Raw genomic sequence first — 26122 nt, 5'->3', positions numbered from 1 at the left:
TCCCCCCGTGTGGTTCTGGGATTTTTGCTCACTGTTCTTGTGATCATTTTGACCCCACGGGGTGAGATCTTGCGTGGAGCCCCAGATCAAAGGAGATTATCAGTGGTCTTGTATGTCTTCCATTTCCTAATAATTGCTCCCACAGTTGATTTCTTCAAAACAATCTGCTTACCTATTGCAGATTCAGTCTTCCCAGCCTGGTGCAGGTCTACAATTTTGTTTCTGGTGTCCTTTGACAGCTCTTTGGTCTTGGCCATAGTGGAGTTTGGAGTGTGACTGTTTGAAGTTGTGGACAGGTGTCTTTTATACTGATAAGTTCAAACAGGTGCCATTAATACAGGTCGTGGAGGACAGAGGAGCCTCTTAAAGAAGAAGTTACAGTTCTGTGAGAGCCAGAAATCTTGCTTGTTTGTAGGTGACCAAATACTTATTTTCCACCATAATTTGCAAATAAATTCATTAAAAATTCTACAATGTGATTTTCTGGATTTATTTTTCTCATTTTGTCTGTCATAGTTGAAGTGTACCTATGATGAAAATTACAGGCCTCTCATCTTTTTAAGTGGGAGAACTTGCACAATTGGTGGCTGACTAAATACTTTTTTGCCCCAATGTAATTATTCTCAAATGTTTTTGACATAAAAAATGTTCAAGGTGAACACGGGTTTGTTATGACTCCTGTTGCACCGGGCCACGATGCCATCTCCTCCAGTGCAGACCATCATGTCAGTGGTCAGGACGCTGCACCATTTAGGCTGTGTACAGCTTGCATGGTCAACGACAGGCACGAGGGCCTGCTGCAGCATGTCGGTGAAGGGGCCTCCAGCTGAGGATTACAACAGAATCACAATAGCTCAGGTAAGAGCCAGGACTCGGGTCGGTTCCATTTCAATTCAGGAAGTAAACTGAAATGCACATTTTCTTCAATGCGTTTCAATGAGGAAAATGTGGAATTGAAATGTCTTTATTGACTGAATTGAAATGGAATTGACCCTTACCCTGGTAAGAGTTTTTGGACCATAGTACCCACAGGGTTGGACCGGGAAACATATAACTAGGTTTCCACACAGACAAAATGCGGAAGAGGTGCAGACACTGTAGAGATGTCCCCAGCCGTTGACGTAGCAGGGCTCGTTGTGGGGCAGGATAAAGCCAGCCTCAGGAAGACAGGCAGGCATGATGGAGTCAGTGACGGCCACATGGTCTCCAACTTGATCAGGGCGATGTCATTACTGCAGAAGACACACGGTTATAACCCCCAATGAGCTCCCAATACACACATAAAGACGTATAGTTTGACAGCGATCTTCCAAAATTAACGGTAGGTTTAGTAAGTCTGGTAATTTAGTGTGCTAGCTGTGATTGTATTGTTACGGTCGGTGTTTACTGGTGCAGTGAGCTAACTACTGCTGCTGGTATTTGGTTGGAATTACTGTTGTTGCTTCATAGTGAAATAGTCATATGGTCATAGATGGACCTGATGTGTACTGTAGCTTGATGGTTGTGTGTATTGAGTCACACACCCAATTCCCAAGGGGAAGCAGTTACTTTACAGGCTGAGGCCTCCTCAGTCTCTTTCAGGTTGTGCTTGCCCAACTCTACTCTGTAGGTCCTGCTACTGCTGCATGTGTAACCAACCACAGCTAAGCTACTGAATAGTCAAACATCTACTGGCACCAAATGTTATTGAGGGCTATTACACGTGCAAACGATATTGTGTTTATGTAAGGTAAGGCCACCAAAGTGTTGTATGGCTTGTGTTGATGTGTTCAGTACATAATGCAGAGGGCAGCCGTGACAACCCAATCAGTGTTGATCAGAGTGCCACTAAACACCTGTTTCCACGCACCAATATCATTATACTGGAGAGAGATCTGGAATCCAGAGGACAGGACGGATAGTTAGCATCTCTGCTGTCAGGTTGAAGTTAATCTCTTGTGACAGTTAGTTCAGGGTACCAAGTTGAAGTGTAAAGTGCAGGGGCTTGATCCCATTTAGAAGGGAAAAAAACACTACAGGAATAGAGATTAAACACCTACCAAGCAAGAGTTTTTTTCCCCCAAGGGTGTTAATACATATGCAGCAGAGTTGAAGAAACTGTATGAGCATTGCCAGTTTGGAGACATTAAGGGATAGATTTGTTTGTGGACTGAAACATGAACACATTCAGAAACGTTTGCTCACAGAGACAGATCTCACTGTAGCTTTGGAAATCCTGACCAAAGATGCAATTGAGAGACAAAATAAACACTGACCTCCTTTCAAAACGTTCCTGCACAAATTTTCTTGCAGCCGACAGCGTCCCCTGTGGCTGAAAAATGCAACAGGGGTGCCAGAGATGGCCACAAGGCAGAGGACTTCTGTTTCAGAAACGAAATCTGTACAAAATGCAATAGAAGAGGCACATTAAAAGAGCATGTTGAGCAAAATATAGTCGCAACAGGGAAACTGAGAACATGAAATGGTCTGTGCACTAGCAGAGCAGAGTGGCAGTGATTCAGATGAACAATTAATGGTACAATGGACTTAACACAGTGACTTCTCCCAGCAGTAGCATAATATGGGTGACACCAGAAATTGAAGGCATACCATTCAAAATGCAGTGTTTGTAATTTCCATGACTGTCTACAATGAGCACATCAAGGCCATCAAGCTGAAGAAAACAAATGTGTTGCTGAAGACATACTCAGGAGAGAGATTGAGATGAATGGGGGCGTTGCAGGTCAGAGTGCGTTATGGGGAGCGAACATAGCAGTTGCAGCTGTATGTGGTGCCAGGAACTGGTCCCCCATTATTTGGCAGTGAATGGCTGCTTCAGACATCCCAGCTTGAAGAGAAAGGCACAGACCAAACACTGGAACATTTGCTGAAGAATTACAGCACCGTTTTCAGTGATCAGATGGGAACATTAAAAGGCTTAACAGCCAAACTCGTACTGAGAGATGATACAACCCCAAAATTCTTCAAAGCCACATCCGTTCCATAGTCCTTGAGACCAAAGGTGGAAGCGGAAATCTATTGCTTGCAGGATACCGGGATCCTGACGAAAGTGGGCAGAAGTGAATGTGCCACACCCATTGCTCCCATTGTAAAGAAAGACGGTCTGTTTGAAAGTGTGGGGACTTCAAGGTCCCTGTGAATTCAATGTTGGATGTGGACCAATACCCCCTGCCCCGTCCACACAGGGCTGGACATCGTGAAGCCAAACCGGTGCAATGAAGTGCTGAACAAAGATGCTCTGCGGCGGCTGTGAGCCCAATCTCCAAACAGGATAGGGAGTGATGGTGCGAGACTACAGAATAATTTTGGGGGTGCTTATATTTGTCCTTTTACACACAAGTGTGTAATGGAAATGTGTTTATTGCATATCCCAACTCCCCCTGAGACACCCGCAGAGAGTGGGGTCATAGCCAGGGTCACCATTGTACAGCAACCCTGGAGTAATTCAAGGGCACAGCAACAGATTTTTTACCTTGCAGGCTCCGGTATTCAAACCAGCGACCTTTTGGTTACTGGACCAACGCTCTAACCTCGAGGCTATCTGCCGCTCCTGAAGAGGAGGGAAATGAACAAGCGGGACCGTACACACACATGGAACAAAGAACTTACCAGGTTCAAGTGAGCCACAACATTATGTGGCGGCGTCGCATTAACCAACTGCATTCCAAAGGAAACAGGACAACATCTGAGAGAGAACAGGCACAGAGAACTCCTGGAAGTGGCACAGCTGGAGAGGTCAATGGGGTGGTACAGGGACCCCAGTGATGTACTGGGCCGTTTGCACTACCATCTCTAGTGCCTTCTCTAGTACCTTGATGCAACCAGTTAGGATGCTCTTGATGGTGCAGCTGTAGAACCTTTTGAGGATCTGAGGACCAATGCCAAATATTTTCAGTCTCCTGAGGGGGAATAGGTTTTGTCGTGCCCTCTTCACGGCTGTCTTGGTGTGCTTGGACCATGTTAGTTTGTTGGTGATGTGGACACCAAGGAACTTGAAAATCTCAACCAGCTCCACTGCAGCCCCGTCGATGAGAATGGGGGTGTGCTCGGTCCTCCTTTTCCTGTAGTCCACAATCATCTCCTTGTCTTGATCACGTTGAGGGAGAGGTTATTGACCTGGCACCACACAGCCAGGTCTCTGACCTCCTCCCTATAGGCTGTCTCATCATTGTCGGTGATCAGGCGTACCACTGTTGTGTCAACGGTAAACTTAATGATGGTGTTGGAGTCGTCCCTGGCCGTGCAATCATGAGTGAACAGGGAGTACAGGAGGGGACTGAGCACGCACCCCTGTGTTGAGGATCAGCATGGCGGATGTGTTGTTACCTACCCTTAACACCTGGGGGGCAGCTCGTCAGGAAGTCCAGGATCCAGTTGCAGATGGAGGTGCTTAGTCCCAGGGTCCATAGCTTATCGATGAGCTTTGAGGGCACTATGGTGTTGAACGCTGAGTTGTAGTCAATGAATAGCATTCTCACGTAGGTGTTCCTTTTGTCCAGGTGGGAAAGGGCAGTGTGGAGTGCAATAGAGATTGCATCATCTGTGGATCTGTTGGGACAGTATGCAAATTGGAGTGGGTCTAGGGCTTCTGGGATAATGGTGTTGATGTGAGCCATGACCAGCCTTTCGAAGCACTTCATGGCTACACATGTGAGTGCTACAGGCCGGTGGTCATTTAGGCAGGTTACCTTAGTGTTCTTGAGCACAGGCACTATGATGGTCTGCTTGAAATATGTTAGTATTACAGACTCGGAGAGGTTGAAAATGCCAGTGAAGACACTTGCCAGTTGGTCAGCGCATGCTCACAGTACACGTCCTGGTAATCCGTCTGACCCTGTGGCCTTGTGAATGTTGACCTGTTTAAAGGTCTACCTGTCTTAAAGGACTGCGGAGATCGTGATCAAACAGTCTTCCAGAACAGCTGGTTTTCTCATGCATGTTTCAGTGTTATATGCCTCGAAGTGAGCATAGAAGGAGTTTAGCTCGTCTGGTAGGCTTATGTCACTGGGCAGCTCTCGGCTGTGCTTCCCTTTGTAGTCTATAATGGTTTGCAAGCCCTTGCACGTCCGTTCAAGTTCAAATCAAAGAAGAATACAAGTTTTGTGAAATGTGTTGGGTTATGGTTTGGTAAAAGTGAACTCTGATTTTACAAGGGAGAAAATGTTTTGTTAATTACTGATGTCCCCTTTAAGTAGCGAGCGCCCTTGGTCATGCGTAGTGTTGCACCACGTTATTCTTGTATTGCTAACTAGCTACTTCAGTAAATGTATAACTCAAGTTCACATCCTTCTATTTGGAGTCTTCCTTATTATATCCATAAAGTAATAAGAAATTAAACACTACAGGATTGGAGATTAAACACCTACCAAGCAAGGGGAAGTGTTTTTTGTTTTTAATTCCTCAATTGGATGAGGAAAGGATGTCAGCTTTCTGAATTAAATCTGGCCTTGGTTTCACCTGCTAGCGCCAGCTGTTGTGTCTGGTGTCCTTTCCCGCCACAACTCGTGTCACCACCAGAGGAAAGGTGACAGAGGAAAGGTGGCAAGGCCTTACCCGTAGGCTGTGGAACAGTAAATACAAAGAGAGTGGAGGTAATGTTCTTATAAACAGAAGGTACAGGTATTTTGAATTGCATGGGTTGGTCTGATAAGGCAGCCAAATAAAAAAATCACCCAATTACAAGATACAGGTACTTTCACATTGTAAGAAAGTAAAGCCTATCATTAATGGCTATAATACAGCAGTGCAGTCACTGGCGTTTCAGTCCACCTCAAGGACAGGGTTTAGCATAACCAGTTTGTCTAAAGTTCGAGAATTACAACTACTATTGTGGATTTAAGTATACATGATATATTATCCAGTAAAATGTATTTGCTAAATGCCACACATGAAATTGGGAATTGGTCTCACTATTACTTCTGACATATTCTGACATTTGAGTTCACTTTAAGGCATGCATCTGTATTGGGTAGGATTTGTTCAAAACTACTGTAACATTTGGTAAATTTGTCAGAAGTTTACATACACTTAGGTTGGAGTCATTAAAACTCGTTTTTCAACCACTCCACACATTTCTTGTTAACAAACAATAGTTTTGGCAAGTCGGTTAGGACATCTACTTTGTGCATGACACAAGTAATTTTTCCAACAATTGTTTACAGACAGATTGTTTCACTTATAATTCACTGTATCACAATTCCAGTGGGTCAGAAGTTTACATACACTAAGTTGACTGTGCATTTAAACATCTTGGAAAATTCCAGAAATTCTGTTATGGCTTTAGAAGCTTCTGATAGGCTAATTGACATAATTTGAGTCAATTGGGGGTGTACCTATGGATGTATTTCAAGGCCTACCTTCAAACTCAGTGCCTCTTTGCTTGACATCATGGGAAAATCAAAAGAAATCAGCCAAGACCTCAGAAAATAAATTGTAGACCTCCACAAGTCTGGTTCATCCTTGGGAGCAATTTCCAAACACCTGAAGGTACCACGTTCATCTGTACAAATAATAGTATGGAAGTATAAACACCATGGGACCATGTAGTCGTCATACCGCTCAGGAAGGAGACGCGTTCTGTCTCCTAGAGATGAGCCTACTTTGGTGCAAAAAGTGCATATCAATCGCAGAACAACAGCAAATAACCTTGTGAAGATGCTGGAGGAAACAGGTACAAATCTATCTATATCCACAGTAAAACAAGTCCTATATCGACATAACTTGAAAGGCCACTCAGTAAGGAATACTGAATGCTCCAAAACCGCCATAAAAAAGCCAGACTACGGTTTGCAACTGCATATGGGGACAAAGATTGTACTTTTTGGAGAAATGTCCTCTGGTCTGATGAAACAATATAGAACTGTTTGGCCATAATGACAATCGTGAAGCACGGGGGTGGCAGCATCATGTTGTGGGGGTGCTTTGCTGCAGGAGGGACAGGTGCACTTCACAAAATAGATGGCATCATGAGGGAGGAAATTTATGAGGATATATTGAAGCAACATCTGATGAACAATGACCCCAAGCATACTTCCAAAGTTGTGGCAAAATGGCTTAAGGACAACAAAGTCAAGGTATTGGGAGTGGCCATCACAAAGCCCTGACCTCAATCCCATAGAAAATCTGTAGGCAGAACTGAAAAAGCATGTGTGTGCAAGGAGGCCTACAAACCTGACTTAGTTACACCAGCTCTGTCAGGAGGAATGGGCCAAAATTCACCTAACTTATTGTGGGAGGCTTGTGGAAGGCTACCCGAAATGTTTGACCGAAGTTAAACAATTTAAAGGCAGTGCTACCAAATAGTAATTGAGTGTATGTAAACTTCTGACCCACTGGGAAGGTGATGGAAAATAAAAAGCTGAAATAAATCATTCTCTCACTATTATTCTGACATTTCACATCCTTAAAATAAAGTGGTGATCCAGCTGACCTAAAACAGGGAATTTTTACCTAGATTAAATGTCAGGAATTGTGAAAAACGGAGGTAAAATGTATTTGGCTAATGTGTCTGTAAACTTCTGACTTCAACTGTAGTATTGTTTCAGTTGAATGTAGTTGATCCATATTCCAATTGTTTTGTATTGCATGTAAAACACAAATGTAAAACAATCGTTAGCACTAGCAACTAGGTCTGCAAGAATGACAAACTTCATCATGCCTGTGTCTTCCCCACTTATATTCACAACAAGGCTGTATTTATACTGTACTGTATGTTCGGTGCATCACCCAGGGTTAACAAGTTGGAAAACTCAACCAGACAATTTTGGAAACCACATTCATCCTTAATTTAACTAGGCTAGTCAGTTAAGAACTAATTCTTATTTACAATGACGGCCTACCGGGGAATAGTCTACGGGTATGGCCTTGCCACCTTTCCTATGGTGGTGACACGAGTTGTGGTGGGAAAGGACACCAGGCACAACAGCTGGCCACATATGTAAGGGGCAAGGGACACAACATATTTTCAGTGACACAACTTTCCTATTGCTACTCAAAGCAGAATCTTTCACAATTTGATAAATTTTCTTCTTGAATACACAGTCTTATACTAACTTGTTGCTCAGTTATTCATGTAGGCAGATATGGCTCCTCCCCCTGTTATGGTCTCTTATTATAGGCTACAGGGCGATAACAGTCATTCCTTTCAAAGAAAATAGTTTAGCTTCTATTGTATCAAGATGTTTCTTAGCCATTATTGCTCATTGGTAAAAATCTGCATCAGCTGATCAAAAATGTGTTTTTGTTTGAGTGTGTGATTCAGGTTACTTCTTTAAAAGTTGTGGCTCGGTATCAAGTGTGGTAGTACTTATTATTTTGTAACTTCCCAATGTATGACATTTGAGCATTGTTCACTAAATGAAGCAACAGCACAGTTCTTATTTTCAATGTTTTATTTAGGAGCAGGCCTTCCACATGGTGACAGTGGATTCCCAAAAAGTAGCTCTGTTGCCTTAGTTGTTCATCATGGCCTGTGGAAAATATGAGAATGAAAAACGTTAGATGTGCCCTCATCATGATTCGTGTGTACTGTACAACATCTGTAGTTATACTGTCGATACTGTAAAACAAAGATTAAAAGTCTCTTAATTGTTATATCATGCAGCTTGACTTGAAATATCCACAAAATTGTCAAACTCTCTTTCTCTCTCCAAACTTTTTACAGCAACATTTTTACCATGGCACCTTTTACATCTAAATCATTGTGGACAAAAATGTGGTTGTCGACTAAAAGTTTGGTTATGTAATAACAGTTCTAGTCAGTGTCCCAATGTGTATCTGAATGCACTTACAGTGTTGATCCAGTCCATGTAGGAGCTGACTTGGGTGAAGACAGTGGGCTTCTTGCGGAAGTTGCAGCTCAGCCCAGAGCCAAAGCTCACAATACCGTGGACCTCCCAGGCGCCATCAGCATTTTGGCAGTTCAAGGGGCCACCGGAGTCACCCTGTGTCAAAGGACAAAACCAGAAATTTAAAAAGTTCAGTACAGCTCCATCTTCCACTATAGTAGGAGTCTGAAAAATGTGGCACTAGGGCCATTTGTGGCCCTCTCTTCATGTTGGATGGCCCAGTGTCACTTTTAAACACTCATTATTGTGATCTCTGCAATTATGTGCTAGTGCCTTGCATAGTCACATAGTTATGGGGCACTGTTGCAAAGGTCCGCTATGGAACTTACGTTGCATCCGGACACAATGCCATCTCCTCCAGCACACACCATGGTGTCCTTCACCTGGAAGCCCCACCAGTCTTTCTGGGAGCAGGTGGCGTGGTCAACGACAGGCAAGAGGGCCTGCTGCAGAATGTCAGGGAGGGCACCTCCGGCTGTTAAGGAGAGGGAAACACGACACAACATATTACCTCGGGTAAAGATATTCTCTTTAAAGTCTGACTCTTTAAGTAGAGAGAATTAGAGCACTCGTCACCCAGATTTAGGAAATTATGTTTTGCAACCCAAAGTCTGTCCTCATCAAACACTTCAATTGAAGTTTGCATTTTAATTAGCATGATGAGAGGATAGTGCAAGAGGTGCAGTCACTCACTGACGGTGCGTCCCCAGCCGGTGACATAGCAGGACTCGTTGTGGGGCAGGATGAAGCCAGCCTCGGGAAGACAGGCCGCCATAATGGAGTCAGTGAAGGTGACGGGAGTCTCCAGTTTGATAAGGGCAATGTCATTACTGCAGAAGACACACAGACACCAGTCAACATGACGTACAGTGCATTCGGAAAGTATTCAGACCCCTTGACTTTTTACACATTTTGTTACGTTACATCCTTATTCTAATATTTTTGTAATAATTTTTCTTTATTAATCTACTCACAATACCCTATAATGACAAAGCGAAAACAGGTTTTTAGAAATTTGGGCAATACTTATTTATATATGTATTCAGACCCTTTGCTATGAGACTTGAAATTGAGCCGTACCCAAGAAGACTCAAGGCTGTAATCGCTGCCAAAGGTGCTTCAACAAAGTACGGAGTAAAGGGTCTGAAAACATACTGTATGTAAATGTGATATTTCAGTTTTGCTTTGTCATTATGGGGTTTTGTGTGTCTATTGATGAGGGACATTTTTAAAAAAAATCAATTTTAGAATAAGGATGTAATGTAACAAAATCTGGAGCCAGTCAAGGGGTCTGAATACTTTCCGAATGCACTGTATGCAGACTTCTAATTATCAGTTAGCATTAGTATGCTTACTGAAAAGTTCAATCAGTTATTAAGGTAGTAGTGTACATTTTTGCACTGTATTACAAATCAAAATTGTGAAATGTAATCCCGACCGTCCTACATAAGATAGTTCAAACTTTTGGAATGCTGTCTATTCAGTCACAAACTACCATTTTTGCTGTGTTACTCTTGTTCACCATCCTTGTGTCTAATTAGGCTGTACCACTGTAAAAAGAAGTTAGCATTGGTTCTACCGGATGAAGAGGGGGTTCCATTTCTCGTGGACGACGATCTTGGCAACACCAACAGCCAGAGAACCCTCCTCAGTCTCAGCCAGGTTGTGCTTTCCCAGGTTCACTCTGTAGGTCCTGCTACTGCTCAAGAATAACAGAGGAGAACAGATACAGAACACAGTATGAGGGAGTGACACTGAATATTCAATTCACAAAATTCAAATAATCTGTCAAGCTTTGATTCTCTAGCATGCTCTTGTTATCTGTTGAAAAGACTAAATATATATATATATATATTCAATTGAAGCGCTACTGCCCCTGAGCAAGGCAGTTAACCCACTGTTCCCCGGGCACCGATGACGTGGATGTCGATTAATGCAGCCCCCCGCACCTTACTGAATCAGAGGGGTTGTGTTCAATGCGGAAGACACATTTCAGTTGATTGCATGCAGTTGTACAACTGACTAGGTATCTCCCTTTCCCTTGTTCTTCCTTTTACATTATTATTGTAGGTTGAATTTCAGAACTGTGGCCCATTTGATGTTTCCTGCTCATCATGAGTGCCCCCTCTCTTAAACATGATTATTCTACTGTCCTCTCACCTGATGCAGTGAGCAGCGGTGAGGACCCACTCGCTTGAAATCAGAGTTCCACCACAGGTGTGTCTCCACTCACCATCTCTGTCATACTGGAGAGAGATCTGAAAGACACAAGAAAGTAGAGAATAATGAGTATTTCTCAATTTTGAAGCCCCCTACACTTGAAGGTTTAACTGTGGTAAAATCTCAATCTCACTGATATAAGAACAATAATTCAGAATAAATGATTGCAGAAGATATAACATGGTTGTGATGCATGTTTGATAACAACTGTTGATGACTGACAAGCAATGATTAGTATAGATGCATTGCATTGTTTAAATCTACCCAATTCCAAATCAACGCCTAGCCTCTTCCCCCTATGTACTTTATGCAGATCTGCGAAGACCGGATAGCTTTGGCACAGTCATTATGTATCTTCTGCATTGACTTAACGTAAAGTACCTGCCAGGGCCAGCTGTTGGGCCTGACGTCCTCCCCTCCCACCACTCGTGTCACCACAGGAGGGAAGGTGGGCATGCCACACCCGTAGACTGTTGGACACAAACACACTCAAAACTCTCATATACAACCTCAGTCTACTGGTGTTAGCTAGCATACATTACTATAGTATCAATACACTGTTGAGTCACATTTTGAGCTTAAATCATTTTGATTATGTTAGAAATGAATCATTTTTTAAATGAAAACACTATCCACATGTATGTATTTCATTTGCAATGCCACTTTATAAAAATCTTTCAATAGGTTTAGCAATGTAGCATTCTGTCAATATTCTAACTGAAGGTGGGAAGAGAAATAGGCTACTGTATAGTGTTCTGTTCTTATTAGTAAAACAAATAAGTAGAATCCTTACCAGCAGCAACCAGACAAGCAAGGACTACAAACTTCATCATGTTTGTATCTTCAAAATGTGTCTTCACACCAGGGATGCCTTTATACTGTAGGCTACTGTATATGACGTTTGACAGGTAAGACAAGAATTCAACAGATTCTGGGAAATGTTTCATCGGTCAGCCCACTCTGAAAACCAAGCTGGGGGTGAAGCTAAGGACAGCTAGCCCAGCCACACTGATAAAAAAAATTCCACTCCCCTTGAAGTATAATATTAACACAAAAATATTTGGATTTGAACATATGTGTAGTGGCAAGCTATTCTCACAGCTTCTCGAAGCAGCATGTTTCATGCATTGTAGATTACCAATGCATGATTACCTAGATCAAATAAAGTAAGTACGGTACCGCACAATTGAAAAAAAATATATGGACTTTAGTGTGATGGTAATACAGTGGGGCAAAAAAATATTTAGTCAGCCACCAATTGTGCATGTTCTCCCACTTAAAAAGATGAGAGAGGCCTGTAATTTTCATCATAGGTACACTTCAACTATGACAGATGAAATGAAGAAAAGAAATCCAGAAAATCACATTGTAGGATTTTTAATACATTTATTTGCAAATTATGGTGGAAAATAAGTATTTGGTCACCTACAAACAAGCAAGATTTCTGGCTCTCACAGACCTGTAACTTCTTCTTTAAGAGGCTCCTCTGTCCTCCACTCGTTACCTGTATTAATGGCACCTGTTTGAACTTGTTAGACACCTGTCCACAACCTCAAACAGTCACACTCCAAACTCCACTATGGCCAAGACCAAAGAGCTGTCAAAGGACACCAGAAACAAAATTGTAGACCTGCACCAGGCTGGGAAGACTGAATCTGCAATAGGTAAGCAGCTTGGTTTGAAGAAATCAACTTTGGGAGCAATTATTAGGAAATGGAAGACATACAAGACCACTGATAATCTCCCTCGATCTGGGACTCCACGCAAGATCTCACCCCGTGGGGTCAAAATGATCACATGAACAGTGAGCAAAAATCCCAGAACCACACGGGGGGACCTAGTGAATGACCTGCAGAGAGCTGGGATCAAAGTAACAACCCTACCATCAGTAACACACTACGCCGCCAGGGACTCAAATCCTGCAGTGCCAGACGTGTCCCCCTGCTTAAGCCAGTACATGTCCAGGCCCGTCTGAAGTTTGCTAGAGAGCATTTGGATGATCCAGAAGAAGATTGGGAGAATGTCATATGGTCAGATGAAACCAAAATATACTTTTTTGGTAAAAACACATACCTCGTCGTGTTTGGAGAGTTGCATCCAAAGAACACCATACCTACTGTGAAGCATGGGGGTGGAAACATCATGCTTTGGGGCTGCAAAGGGACCAGGACGACTGATCCGTGTAAAGGAAAGAATGAATGGGGCCATGTATCGTGAGATTTTGAGTGAAAACCTCCTTCCATCAGCAAGGGCATTGAAGATGAAACATGGCTGGGTCTTTCAGCATTACAATGATCCCAAACACACCGCCCGGGCAACGAAGGAGTGGCTTCGTAAGAAGCATTTCAAGGTCCTGGAGTGGCCAAGCCAGTCTCCAGATCTAAACCCCATAGAACATCTTTGGAGGGAGTTGAAAGTCAGTGTTGCCCAGCAACAGCCCCAAAACATCACTGCTCTAGAGGAGATCTGCATGGAGGAATGGGCCAAAATACCAGCAACAGTGTGTTAAAACCTTGTGAAGACTGACAGAAAACGTCATTGCCAACAAAGGCTATATAACAAAGTATTGAGATCAACTTTTTTTATTGACCAAATACTTATTTTCAACCATAATTTGCAAATAAATTCATTAAAAATCCTACAATGTGATTTTCTGGATTTATTTTTCTCATTTTGTCTGTCATCGTTGAAGTGTACCTATGATGAAAATGACAGGCCTCTCATCTTTTTAAGTGGGAGAACTTGCACAATTGGTGGCTGACTAAATACTAGTTTTGGCCCAATGTAATTATTCTCAAATGTTTTTGACATAAAAAATGTTCAAGGTGAACACGGGTTTGTTATGACTCCTGTTGCACCGGGCCACGATGCCATCTCCTCCAGTGCAGACCATCATGTCAATGGTCAGGACGCTGCACCATTTAGGCTGTGTATAGCTTGCATGGTCAACGACAGGCACGAGGGCCTGCTGCAGCATGTCGGTGAAGGGGCCTCCAGCTGAGGATTACAACAGAATCACAATAGCTCAGGTAAGAGCCAGGACTCGGGTCGGTTCCATTTCAATTCAGGAAGTAAACTGAAATGCACATTTTCTTCAATGTGTTTCAATGAGGAAAATGTGGAATTGAAATGTCTTTACTGACTGAATTGACTGAATTGAAATGGAATTGACCCTTACCCTGGTAAGAGTTTTTGGACCATAGTACCCACAGGGTTGGACCGGGAAACATATAACTAGGTTTCCACACAGACAAAATGCGGAAGAGGTGCAGACACTGTAGAGATGTCCCCAGCCGTTGACGTAGCAGGGCTCGTTGTGGGGCAGGATAAAGCCAGCCTCAGGAAGACAGGCAGGCATGATGGAGTCAGTGACGGCCACATGGTCTCCAACTTGATCAAGGCAATGTCATTACTGCAGAAGACACACGGTTATAACCCCCAATGAGCTCCCAATACACACATAAAGACGTATAGTTTGACAGCGATCTTCCAAAATTAACGGTAGGTTTAGTAAGTCTGGTAATTTAGTGTGCTAGCTGTGATTGTATTGTTACTGTCGGTGTTTACTGGTGCAGTGAGCTAACTACTGCTGCTGGTATTTGGTTGGAATTACTGTTGTTGCTTCATAGTGAAATAGTCATGTGGTCATAGATGGACCTGATGTGTACTGTAGCTTGATGGTTGTGTGTATTGAGTCACACACCCAATTCCCAAGGGGAAGCAGTTACTTTACAGGCTGAGGCCTCCTCAGTCTCTTTCAGGTTGTGCTTGCCCAACTCTACTCTGTAGGTCCTGCTACTGCTGCATGTGTAACCAACCACAGCTAAGCTACTGAATAGTCAAACATCTACTGGCACCAAATGTTATTGAGGGCTATTACACGTGCAAACGATATTGTGTTTATGTAAGGTAAGGCCACCAAAGTGTTGTATGGCTTGTGTTGATGTGTTCAGTACATAATGCAGAGTGCAGCCGTGACAACCCAATCAGTGTTGATCAGAGTGCCACTAAACACCTGTTTCCACGCACCAATATCATTATACTGGAGAGAGATCTGGAATCCAGAGGACAGGACGGATAGGTAGCATCTCTGCTGTCAGGTTGAAGTTAGTCTCTTGTGACAGTTAGTTCAGGGTACCAAGTTGAAGTGTAAAGTGCAGGGGCTTGATTCCATTTAGAACGGAAAAAAACACTACAGGAATAGAGATTAAACACCTACCAAGCAAGAGTTTTTTTCCCCCAAGGGTGTTAATACATATGCAGCAGAGTTGAAGAAACTGTATGAGCATTGCCAGTTTGGAGACATTAAGGGATAGATTTGTTTGTGGACTGAAACATGAACACATTCAGAAACGTTTGCTCACAGAGACAGATCTGGATGGATTTCTTTTCTTCATTTTGTCTGTCATAGTTGAAGTGTACCTATGATGAAAATTGCAGGCCTCTCTCATCTTTTTAAGTGGGAGAACTTGCACAATTGGTGGCTGACTAAATACTTTTTTGCCCCACTGTATGTCATCGAATCGTACTGTATGCTAATGTGAGGATGTTGTTTACTTTATTCCCGGACTACACCTTTAAAGAGTTGATACTTGATTGAAAAGCTACGTTACGGTCCAAAACTGCTGAAAGTCGTTTCCAATGACCAATAGCCTTTCACTTGACATTTTAGTTTCAGATGCAGATTCAGAGGTACTGCTTCTGACTTAGTTCATATGTTTTATCTCTCTTTGTCCACACTTTTAATGGTCAAGACACAAATATATAGTTCATGATAGTAATTAATAATGTTGGTTAATATTGGTTTCAACAAATCTTTTTCCGTAGACAACTGTTCCTTAGGAGTCAACTTAGGCAACCGGAGTTATTCCATGACACCTGTGGATTTCACACAACCTGGGTAACACAGTTGACAAGAAGGTTATCTGCAAGGTTGATTTAAAAAAAAAAGTTTTCCTAACTGCTTCCAGGCAGGTTGTTATGCAACATGTCCAAAGGGTTTTTACTTTAAAACTACATTCATGGGCATGGAAGAATTGGAAGGTTGTTGGATACTTGACTAAAACAGTGTCCTTTGTCTTACAGGAAAGAATAGTAGAAAAGGTTCAAACAAGAATGCCATGTGAAATGGTTAAACACATTCTAATGAAAAATATTTGAAGACTAGATTTTGCCCATCACTACTTAATTCACCAAAACATGTTCACATACCGTATCTAATAATAATAAAATGGCTGTACATTATATGTGAAATATTAGGAACACCTGCTCTTTCCATGACATAGACTGACCAGGGGAATCCAGGTGAAAGCTATGATCCCTTATTGATGTCACTTGTTAAATCCATTTCAATCTGTCTCCATGAAGGGAAGGAGACAGGTTAAAGAAGGATTTTTACGCCTTGAGACAATTGAGACATGGGTTGTGCGTGTATGCCATTCAGAGGGTGAATGGGCGAGACAAAAGATTTAAGTGCCTTTGATCAGGGTATGGCACAGTAGTATATTTTCCACACTCAACAGTTTCCTGTGTGTATCAAGAGCAGTCCATCACCCAAAGGAAATCCAGACAACTTAACTGTGGAAAGGTTCTTCTCATTAATCAGAGAGATGCTTATGGTATGAGTGTAGGCCTATGCTATGGGTATGCTGGTTCATTTAAAAATGCTTCAAGGCATAAAGGAAAGAGCGGCGGCATTCTTATCTTAGAATTGTATTTATGAGCAAACGTCCATATAGAAACATTGGTCTCCCAATAGGTAGCTGTGTTGCATTAGTTGTTCGCCAAGATCTGTGGGAAGTGAATGACTCTTCAACGTGATAGATGTGATTTTCATCTCTAAATCATGGTGAACTTAAGGTAGCGTTCGGCCATAGTTCTCGTAACAGACGCCATCACCTCCCTGATTACCTTCCCTATCTATGTCACTCCCTTTGGTTCCTTCCCCAGGCGTTATCATTTCTGTTCCAGTGTTCTGTGCGTTTGTGGTTTGTTGCGTTTATTTATTAAATCACTCCCTGAACTTGCTTCCCGACTCTCAGTACATCGTTACAGAAAAACGCCTCACCTAAGGGAAACATCAGGTAGTGTTTTTTTTGTGTCAGGTAGAATGACTTCGGGTCCTGGAGCCGCTACAGGCTTTCATGACTCAGCCAGATCGCCAGGCTTCCCTTTCTCCACCGGCTCATTGGGCTTTCATGCCTTCGCTGGATCGGCAGGCTCCCCTGCTTCCACCGGCTCGCCAGGCTCCCCTGCCTCAGCCGGTCTGTCAGGTTCCCGGGTCTCAGCCAACGACATGTTCCCGCGCATCAGCAGGGGTGACCGGTCTGCTCCTGATCCCCGGGATCATCCCTTGGGTTGGCGTCCTGCAGCTGGAGCCGAATTCTATGTCGCCATGCTCCTGCGTCTCAGCCGGATTGACAGGTTTCCCGCGCCTCAGCAGTGGTGACCGGTCCGCTCCTGATCCCCGGGGTCGTCTTTTTAGTCGGCATCCTGCAGCTGGAGCCGCACGTCAGGGAGGAGGTACTGTCACGTCCTCCCTCTCCGGCCTCTAGGTCATCAGGCTGCTTGTTATGACGCACACCTGTCACCATCATTACGCACACCTGCGCGTCATCAGACTCACCTGGACTCCATCACCTCCCTGATTACCTTCCCTATATATGTCACTCCCTTTGGTTCCTTCCCCAAGCGTTATCATTTTTGTTCCAGTGTTCTGTGTGTTCGTGTTTTGTTTTATGTTGCGCTTATTTATTAAAACACTCACTCCCTGAACTTGCTTCCCGACTCTCAGCGCACATCGTTACACACTGACAGTGTTGATCCAGTCAATGTAGGCACTGACTTGGGTTAAGACCTTCGGGCCTTTTGCGGTTGTAGGTGCAGTGACCACCTAAATCGGAAAAAGCTCAGCACAGTGTGGATCTCCCATTTCCATCAGCAGTCTGATGGTTCAGGGGGGCACCATGGTCACCCTAGGTCAGAACAAAACCAGATCAACAAACAAGTTCAACACCACTTTATCACATGGTTCTAGCAAAGCCAAGCTCATGGGTTTGATTCCTGCTGGGGCCACCAATACGGACCGATATGTATGCACTCACTGTTGCTTTGGATAAAAGCGTCTGCTAAATGGCATATTATTACATTAAATCTCTAGACCAGTATCACTTTTTTTGGCGTTGCCTTAGTTTTTTCAGAACAAAGGCATATGATAATGAGTTTATAATGCTAGACACTCTGATAAATAGTTGAATTGGGCCCACCGTAATGAAATGTACATGTTATTAATAATTAAAACAATGTTGTTTAATAGCCAATATACCCTGATGAAGACAGCTTGGCTGTCGAAACGTTGGTAATAAAATTTTTGCATCTGAGTTCCTAGAGTGTGCGGCTCTCTGTTATTTTCAAGTTTTCTACTCTGCTAGCCAGCACCTCGCCAAAATAGGTGTGCGTTTCTTTTTCTTCTAGTTAATAGCCAATGCAATTTGTGCCATTTTCCATGATCATATACAGTAAGAGGACCTACTTACTAACATGTCAGTAATGGAGGTCGTTTGAAATACTGAAATGCCCGTAACTTTGAAATTCATTGGAAAATCGCAAACCATTATAGAAAATATTGATTGCATATGTGCATGTGTTTTCTAATAAACTTTTTTACAAGTATGTTTCATACATTTTAGTATGCCATTGCATAGTGACCTGACTAAATGAATAAGGTCTATAGTCTATATTAGTTCGTTTTTTTGCATTGTTCATTATTATAGGGTTATATTAGTACTATGTTTTATTTCATGGTCGATGACTCAACTACACACTACTTTCTTTTGCCTAAAGAAAATAGAATATGGGTGAAGTACGCAAGAATTTCCTTTCTTTTTCATCAGACCTGCCTAAATCTCACTTCAAACACTTTTTGTCTGCGTAATTCTCACTTTTTGTGTTTAATAGGCTAAATCACAATTTCTGTTAACGTCTGACTCCAGAGTGATCTGTTCTTGCTGTTAACGTCTGACCCCAGAGTGATCTGTTCTTGCTGTTAACGTCTGACCCCAGAGTGATCTGTTCTTGCTGTTAACGTCTGACCCCAGAGTGATCTGTAGTCTATGACATTTCAGATTTAGATATATGTTTTCATTAAGTAGTGAACTTTTTTTCCTCTAAGTAGCTTTATTTTTCTTAAGGGTAGATTTAGTGTATAGCTTAACTTCTTCCAGTATGAAGTAATTGGTAGCTTGGTAAACTATATTTCAGAGTAGCTTTTCCAACACTGTGAATTTCACAGAACCTGGGTAGCACAGTTTTTTCCAGGTTTTACTGTCTGGTTTTAGACACCTTGTTGTGCAACATGTCCCTGGCAGTTTTTTTCTACTACTCTCCAGCTATATAAGGGAGCAGGTTCAGCTGACATTCACTTAAACTGTCATCATGAAGTTTGTGATCTTGGCTTTGTTTGTTGCTGGTGGTAAGCTATCCTGACCAGATTTGAGATTTTTCTGCACATTTGACAATATGTTGGTCTGCCTTATCTTACTTTCAGGGAACACGTAATTCCACTTCGTATGCCATCTTAAATTACCACCTATTTGTTTTCATTTAGAAATTATCTCAGATTTAAGTTGAAATATATTAGGTATATCAGGTATCATGTACATGAAATGCAGAAGTTACGAGTTCACATTTTGGTAGAAATGTGCAATTTCAAAATTAACCTTAGACATACAATATGATGTTCTGGGAAGAGTAAGTCAGTGATGCAAAAGTGTAATTGTATAGTGTGTGTGTTTCTCGTTTTTTCCCAGCCTACGGATGTGGGCTGCCCACCTTCCCCCCTATCATCACCAGGGTGGTCGGAGGAGAGGATGTCCGTGAGAACAGCTGGCCCTGGCAGGTAGGTTCCACTTTACATGTTTACATGTATTATCACCCCTTCTCTATTCACAAGCCCTTCTCTATTAACAAGCCCTTCTCTATTATCACCCCTTCTCTATTCACAAGCCCTTCTCTATTAACAAGCCCTTCTCTATTAACAAGCCCTTCTCTATTCACAAGCCCTTCTCTATTATCACCCCTTCTCTATTCACAAGCCCTTCTCTATTAACAAGCCCTTCTCTATTATCACCCCTTCTCTATTCACAAGCCCTTCTCTATTAACAAGCCCTTCTCTATTAACAAGCCCTTCTCTATTCACAAGCTCTTCTCTATTAACAAGCCCTTCTCTATTCACAAGCCCTTCTCTATTCACAAGCCCTTCTCTATTAACAAGCCCTTCTCTATTCACAAGCCCTTCTCTAATAACAAGCCCTCTATTCACAAGCCCTTCTCTAATAACAAGCCCTCTATTAACAAGCCCTTCTCTATTAATTAACAAGCCCTTCTCTATTCACAAGCCCTTCTCTATTAACAAGCCCTCTATTAACAAGCCCTGGGTGTCCTAAAGTTGTAGTAAAGTAGTATTTTTCTTCAAATTGACTTTACCAAATCTTATTTGAATTGTGTTGAATTTAAATACATTGATGTTTGTTTCTTTGTTCTCTCCAGGTGTCTCTTCAGTACCAATCTGGTAGCAGCTTCCACCACACCTGTGGCGCCACTCTGATCTCCAGCCAATGGGTCATGACCGCTGCTCACTGCATCAAGTATAACAAATGGGTCCAACATTGTCATCCCATGAACTTTTTATTTTATTACATTTCCTCCATGATCTAAAAGGCACCAGCCGCCACTGCTTCACTTACTGTATTATCTATGGACTTTTAACATTTTGTTAGTGTTATGACCTGACCCTTTGTGTGTGGGTTCTCTTGTGGCCTTACAGCAGCCGCAACACCTACAGGGTATACCTGGGCAAGCACAACCTGAAGAACAACAACGAGGAGGGTTCCATGGCTCTTACTCCCGCCAAGATCATTGTCCATGAGAACTGGGATTCCTACAGAATCCGGTGGGGTTTTCACTTTTTTCAACCCCAAATGATATCTATCCTTGTGGGCCCCATGTCTGTTTACATTCAAATACTTATATGTTTGAACTATTTTCCGTTAGATCATTTATGGATGAATAATCAATTCTCATAGCTATGCGTTGGGCAAAGTTTTTTGTACAGACGGGATGCATGATGTGATCTAACTGGAAATTGGAGATAGTGAAGTAGTGCTGCCTTTTCATCAGTGAATGAGATTAGTAATATTTCCTAAACTGTGTGACATCTGCTGATGTAAAAAAAGGGCTTTTTTAATGCATTTGATTGATTCATGACTGTGTACTAATCTGTAATACTGTCGCTCATCATGTCTTCTGCAGTAACGACATTGCCCTGATCAAGCTTCAGAGCCCTGTCACCTTCTCTGACTCTGTCATGGCGGCCTGTCTGCCCGACTCCGGCATCGTCCTGCCCCACAATGCTCCCTGCTACGTCACTGGCTGGGGACGCCTCTGGAGTAGGTCATGTTGACCATGAATCAGTTTCCCTGGCACTTTTCTCTCATATCAATGTGGATTATTTCATCTTTTCATCCTCATTTGCTGGTGATATGAATGTCCACAAACTCAGACGTTCTACGAATAACTTTATATAAACAAATGTAATGATGACAAACCAATTGCTAATTATTATGGTAGTTATTGTGAGTATAGTTAAAATATAGTTATTTTGAATATATAGTGTTTGTTAATGAGCGTTGAGCATTCAACATATCCTTCAAGATACTATTGACATTTCATGAGAATCAATAGATGCACTAATTGGACTGTTGAATTTGTTAATCTCTTCAGCTGGAGGCCCCATCGCTGACGTACTGCAGCAGGCCCTCCTGCCCGTGGTCAGCCATGCCAACTGCACCAAGCCCGACTGGTGGGGCAGCCTTGTTACCAGCAGCATGGTCTGTGCTGGTGGTGATGGAGACCTTGCTAGCTGCAACGTGAGTCATGCTACTACAGCTTGTTGATGTTTTGTCATTTCACTATCATGGAGTGATGAACAGACCTAGATCTAAGAAATGACACTTGAGGAAAAAGAATGATACTTTATTTTGTGAAAGGAATTGTTTCGGAATATCTGATGTACAGTACCAGTCAAAAGTTTGGACACACCTACTCATTCAAGGGTTTTTCTTTATTTTTACTGTTTTCATCATTGTAGAATAACAGCGAAGACATCAAAACTATGAAATAACAAATATGGAATCATGTAGTAACTAAAATAAGTGTTCAACAAATTCAAAGCAGCCACCCTTTGCCTTGATTACAGCTTTGTGCACTCTTGGCATTCTTTAAACCAGCTTCATGATGTAGTCACCTTGAATTCATTTCAATTAACAGGTGTACCTTCTTAAAAGTTAATTTGTGGAATTTCTTTCGTTCTTAATGCGTTTGAACCAATCAGTTGTGTTGTGACAAGGTAGGGGTGGTATACAGAAGATAGCCCTATTTGGTAAAAGACCAAGTCCATATTAATGCAAGAACAGCTCAAATAAGCAAAGAGAAATGACAGTCTATCATTACTAAGAAATTAAGAAATTCCACAAATTAAAGTTTAACAAGATTATTGTCAACTTTATATTTGACACAGTCATACACGGTGGTCCTGAGCTTACCACTGCTATGTGTTCCTCTCTTTCCCTGCAGGGAGACTCCGGTGGCCCCCTGAACTGCCAGAACTCTGATGGCTCCTGGGATGTTCACGGTGTGGTGAGCTTTGGCTCCAGCATGGGCTGCAACTACCCCAAGAAGCCCTCCGTCTTCACCCGCGTCAGTGCCTACATTTCCTGGATCAACAACGTGAGTGCACCCCCAACACTTCAACACGTTATCCCTTCCCACCATACTTCCACACGTATTCCCTTCCCACCACACAAGGGCTAAAATATCAATACTACATACTGCTTAGATTGAAGCAATGTATTGTGCGTTTTAAGTGGTATCCAAACCAAGCTAGATATACATTTATAATGAAGTAATGTATTGGGTATGCATTTTAAGTGGTATGCTGGTGTGAATATTGGAACAGCCTATCCATGGAAAAAAAAGATTTGTAATGTTTAATGATCACCTTGGAGTATCTGCAAGAGTACTCCCTATTGGCATATGAAGTCATTTTTTGTCTCTTTTTTATTTTTCTATTTTTCAGGTGATGACCAGCAACTAAATGATGGATCTGGTTGTATCGTGGTGGGCAGCTGTCATTAAATAAATACATGTATTGCAAATATATCTTATTCTTTGGTTTCCTTTTTTCAAAACCCAATGGTTTTCCAAATGAATCTAAGTTTATGTGAAACGTTAGTAGAATCGTTTCGGGTACCATAAAGAGATGTCCATACATGTATGGACTTTCAGATTTTATAAACACAAATATTTTCAAAAACATTGAAAAGTCTGCATAATGTTTTCCATCCAATTGTATCCATTGTCATCAAAATGATGATCAGTTGGAAAAAAAACTTTAGCATCTGTATCCGGGTAAATTACTGTATTACTTGCAGGGAATTTACTCACTTGCATTAATGGCTCCATATACAGTGCCTTCAGAAAATATTCATATACCTTGACGTATTACACATTTTGTTGTTTCAGCCTGAATTCAAAATTGATGCAATTAAAATGTTTGCTCACCCATCTACACACAATATCCCATGATGACAAAGTGAAACATGTTTTCAGAGATTTTTTTTTCAGAGAAGTTTATTGAAAATGAAATACAGAAATATCTCATTTAAATAAGTATTCACATCCCTGAGTCAATACTTTGTAGAAGCACATTTGGCAGCGATTACAGCTGTGAGTCTTTCTGGGTAAGCCTCAAAGAGCTTTTCACACCTGGATTGTGCAACATTGACACATTATTCGTTTCAATATTCTTCAAGCTCTGTCACATTGGTTGTTGATCATTGCTAGACATTTTCAGGTCTTGCCATAGATTTGCAAGTAGTATTGAGTCAAAACTGTAACTCGGCCAGTCAGGAGCATTCACCGTCTTCTTGGTACGCAACTCCAGTGTAGATTTGGCCTTGTGTTTTAGGTTATTGTCCTGCTGAAGTGTGAATTAATATCCCAGTGTCTGGTGGAAAGCAGACTGAACCAGGTTTTCCTCCAGGATTGTGCCTGTGCTTAGCTCCATTCCGTAAATGTTTTATCCTAAAAAACTCTCCAGTCCTTAACAATTACAAGCATAACATGATGCAGCCACCACACTCAGCGGTGTGAAAAGTAACCAATTGTCATACTTGAGTACAAGTAAAAATAAGATAATAGAAAATAACTAAAGTAAAAGTGAAAAGTCACCCAGTAAAATACTACTTGAGTAAAAGTCAAAAATTATTTGGTTTTAAACATACTTAAGTATCAAAAGTAAATGTCATTGCTCAAATATACTTAAGTATTAAAAGTAAAAGTATAAATCATTTAACATTCCTTTTATTCAAGTATTTTTACACCACACTGCTTGAAAATAATGGAGAGTGGTATCCAGTAATGTATTGTAATGGATTTGCCTCAAACGTAACACTTTGTATTCAAGACAAAAAGTTAATTGCTTTGCCACATTGTTTGCAGTATTACTTTAGTGCCTTGTTGCAAACAGGATGCTTGCTTTGGAATATTTGTATTTTGTACAGGCTTCCTTCTTTTCACTCTGTCAATTAGGTTAGTATTGTGGAGTAACTACAATGTTGTTAATCCATCCTCAGTGTTCTCCTATCACATCTATTAAACCCACCATTGGCCTCATAGTGAAATCCCGGGAACTGAGTCTACGAAGGAAGCCTGCAACTTTGTAGTGACTGGGTGTATTGATACACCATCCAAAGTGTAATTAACAACTTCTACAGGCTCAAAGGGACATTCATTTTTACCCATCTACCAATTGGTGCCCTTCTTTGTGAGACATTGGAAAACCACCCTTGTCTTTGTGGTTGAATCTGTGTTTGAAATTCGCTGCTCGAGTGAAGGATCTTACTTATCTGTACGTATGAGGTAGTCATTCAAAATCATGTTAAACACTATTATTGCACACAGAGTGAGTCCATGTATCTTATTATGTGACTTGTTAAGCACATTGCTACTCCTGAACATATTTAGGCTTGCCATAACAAAGGGTTTGAATACCTATTGACTCAAGACATTTCAGATTTTAATTGTTTATTCATTTGTATACATTTTGAAAAACATAATTCCACTTTGACATTATAGGGTATTGTGTGTAGGCCAGTGACCAAACAATCTAAATTCAACCCATTTTAAATTCAGGTTATAAAACAACAAAATGTGGAAAAGTCAAGAGGTGGGAATACTTTTTGAAGGCACTGTACATGACTGCAATTTTTCTTTGCTATATATTTTGCCCAGCTCTTTTTGAATTTATTTGAATGTACCAAATAATTTCACATTTTTGTTGTTGTTGCTTCTGAGAGATTTTGGATTACCTAGGCAGTCATGAGATAAGTGCTTATGCACAGACAGGTGATGATAAAATAACACAACAGTGTAACTCTATAACATATTATTTGAAGAAAACAATTGGGCAATTATGTATACTTTTGTTACACTATTACAGGGATCATCAATTAAATTCAGCCGCGGGCAGATTTTTTTATTGGGCGGATGGTAAGTGGACCAGAACATAATTACAAATCATTTGTAGACAGCAAATTCATCACAATAAGCCACAAACAGATATAATATTTAACTTTAACATAATCATTTCAAATCTGGCAATATATTTTTAGAAGATCACATATATCTCTCTATTTCGCGTGGGATTACTTTGGAACAGATTTCAAAATCAAAATCACTTGGAGCTGATTTGCTGGTGTTCTTACAGTCTTTTTTTTCTCAAATTAAATAAAATAAAATAAAATAATATTAGTCACATGCCCGAATAGAACAGGTGTAGTAGACCTTACAGTGAAATGCTTACTTACGAGCCCCTAACCAGCAATGCAGTTAAAAAATATACGGATAAGAAAAATAAATAAAAGTAACAAGTAATTAAAGAGCAGCAGTAAAATAACAATAGCGAGACTATATACTTGATTCCAACCTCTCTTTTAAAA

General features: G+C 41.5%; 2 protein-coding genes across 2 annotated transcripts; one reads left to right on the top strand and one right to left on the bottom strand.

Moving 5' to 3' along the window:
- Nucleotides 1–8378: 8378 nt before the first annotated feature.
- On the bottom strand, nt 8379–12324 carry ela2l (elastase 2 like). Its single transcript, XM_021615900.3, has 8 exons — nt 11860–12324; nt 11448–11536; nt 11007–11104; nt 10426–10545; nt 9540–9676; nt 9176–9321; nt 8790–8942; nt 8379–8468 (listed from the first exon to the last, which is right to left on the bottom strand). The coding sequence occupies exons 1-8, from the start codon at nt 12011–12013 to the stop codon at nt 8451–8453; spliced, it is 915 nt and encodes a 304-aa protein (XP_021471575.2). The 5' UTR covers nt 12014–12324; the 3' UTR covers nt 8379–8450.
- Nucleotides 12325–19137: 6813 nt separating this feature from the next.
- On the top strand, nt 19138–23278 carry ela2 (elastase 2). The gene is made up of 8 exons (XM_036988139.2): nt 19138–19536; nt 19874–19962; nt 20613–20710; nt 20890–21015; nt 21375–21511; nt 21846–21991; nt 22698–22850; nt 23200–23278. Exons 1-8 carry the CDS (start codon nt 19500–19502, stop codon nt 23215–23217), a joined length of 804 nt encoding a protein of 267 aa, XP_036844034.2. The 5' UTR covers nt 19138–19499; the 3' UTR covers nt 23218–23278.
- Nucleotides 23279–26122: the final 2844 nt, after the last annotated feature.

This window comes from Oncorhynchus mykiss, chromosome 9, assembly GCF_057628025.1.
Source record: "Oncorhynchus mykiss isolate SJ-2025 chromosome 9, ASM5762802v1, whole genome shotgun sequence".
In the NCBI taxonomy this organism is placed as follows: domain Eukaryota; kingdom Metazoa; phylum Chordata; class Actinopteri; order Salmoniformes; family Salmonidae; genus Oncorhynchus; species Oncorhynchus mykiss.
Note: the sequence above shows the minus strand (reverse complement) of the source record. Positions and strands in the feature narration are given on the sequence as shown.

Bases quoted from the DNA above. Each gene is read 5' to 3' on its own strand.
- ela2l (XM_021615900.3), bottom strand. From the start codon at position 12,013: ATGAAACATTTCCCAGAATCTGTTGAATTCTTGTCTTACCTGTCAAAC. The intron at 9,322-9,539 runs GTGAGTGACTGC...TCTCCTTAACAG, and splicing joins CGGCTGGGGACGCACCGTCA to CCGGAGGTGCCCTCCCTGAC. The intron at 8,943-9,175 runs GTAAGTTCCATA...CCTTTGACACAG, and splicing joins GCATTGTGTCCGGATGCAAC to GGTGACTCCGGTGGCCCCTT.
- ela2 (XM_036988139.2), top strand. From the start codon at position 19,500: ATGAAGTTTGTGATCTTGGCTTTGTTTGTTGCTGGTG. The intron at 19,963-20,612 runs GTAGGTTCCACT...TGTTCTCTCCAG, and splicing joins AGAACAGCTGGCCCTGGCAG to GTGTCTCTTCAGTACCAATC. The intron at 20,711-20,889 runs GTATAACAAATG...GTGGCCTTACAG, and splicing joins ACCGCTGCTCACTGCATCAA to CAGCCGCAACACCTACAGGG.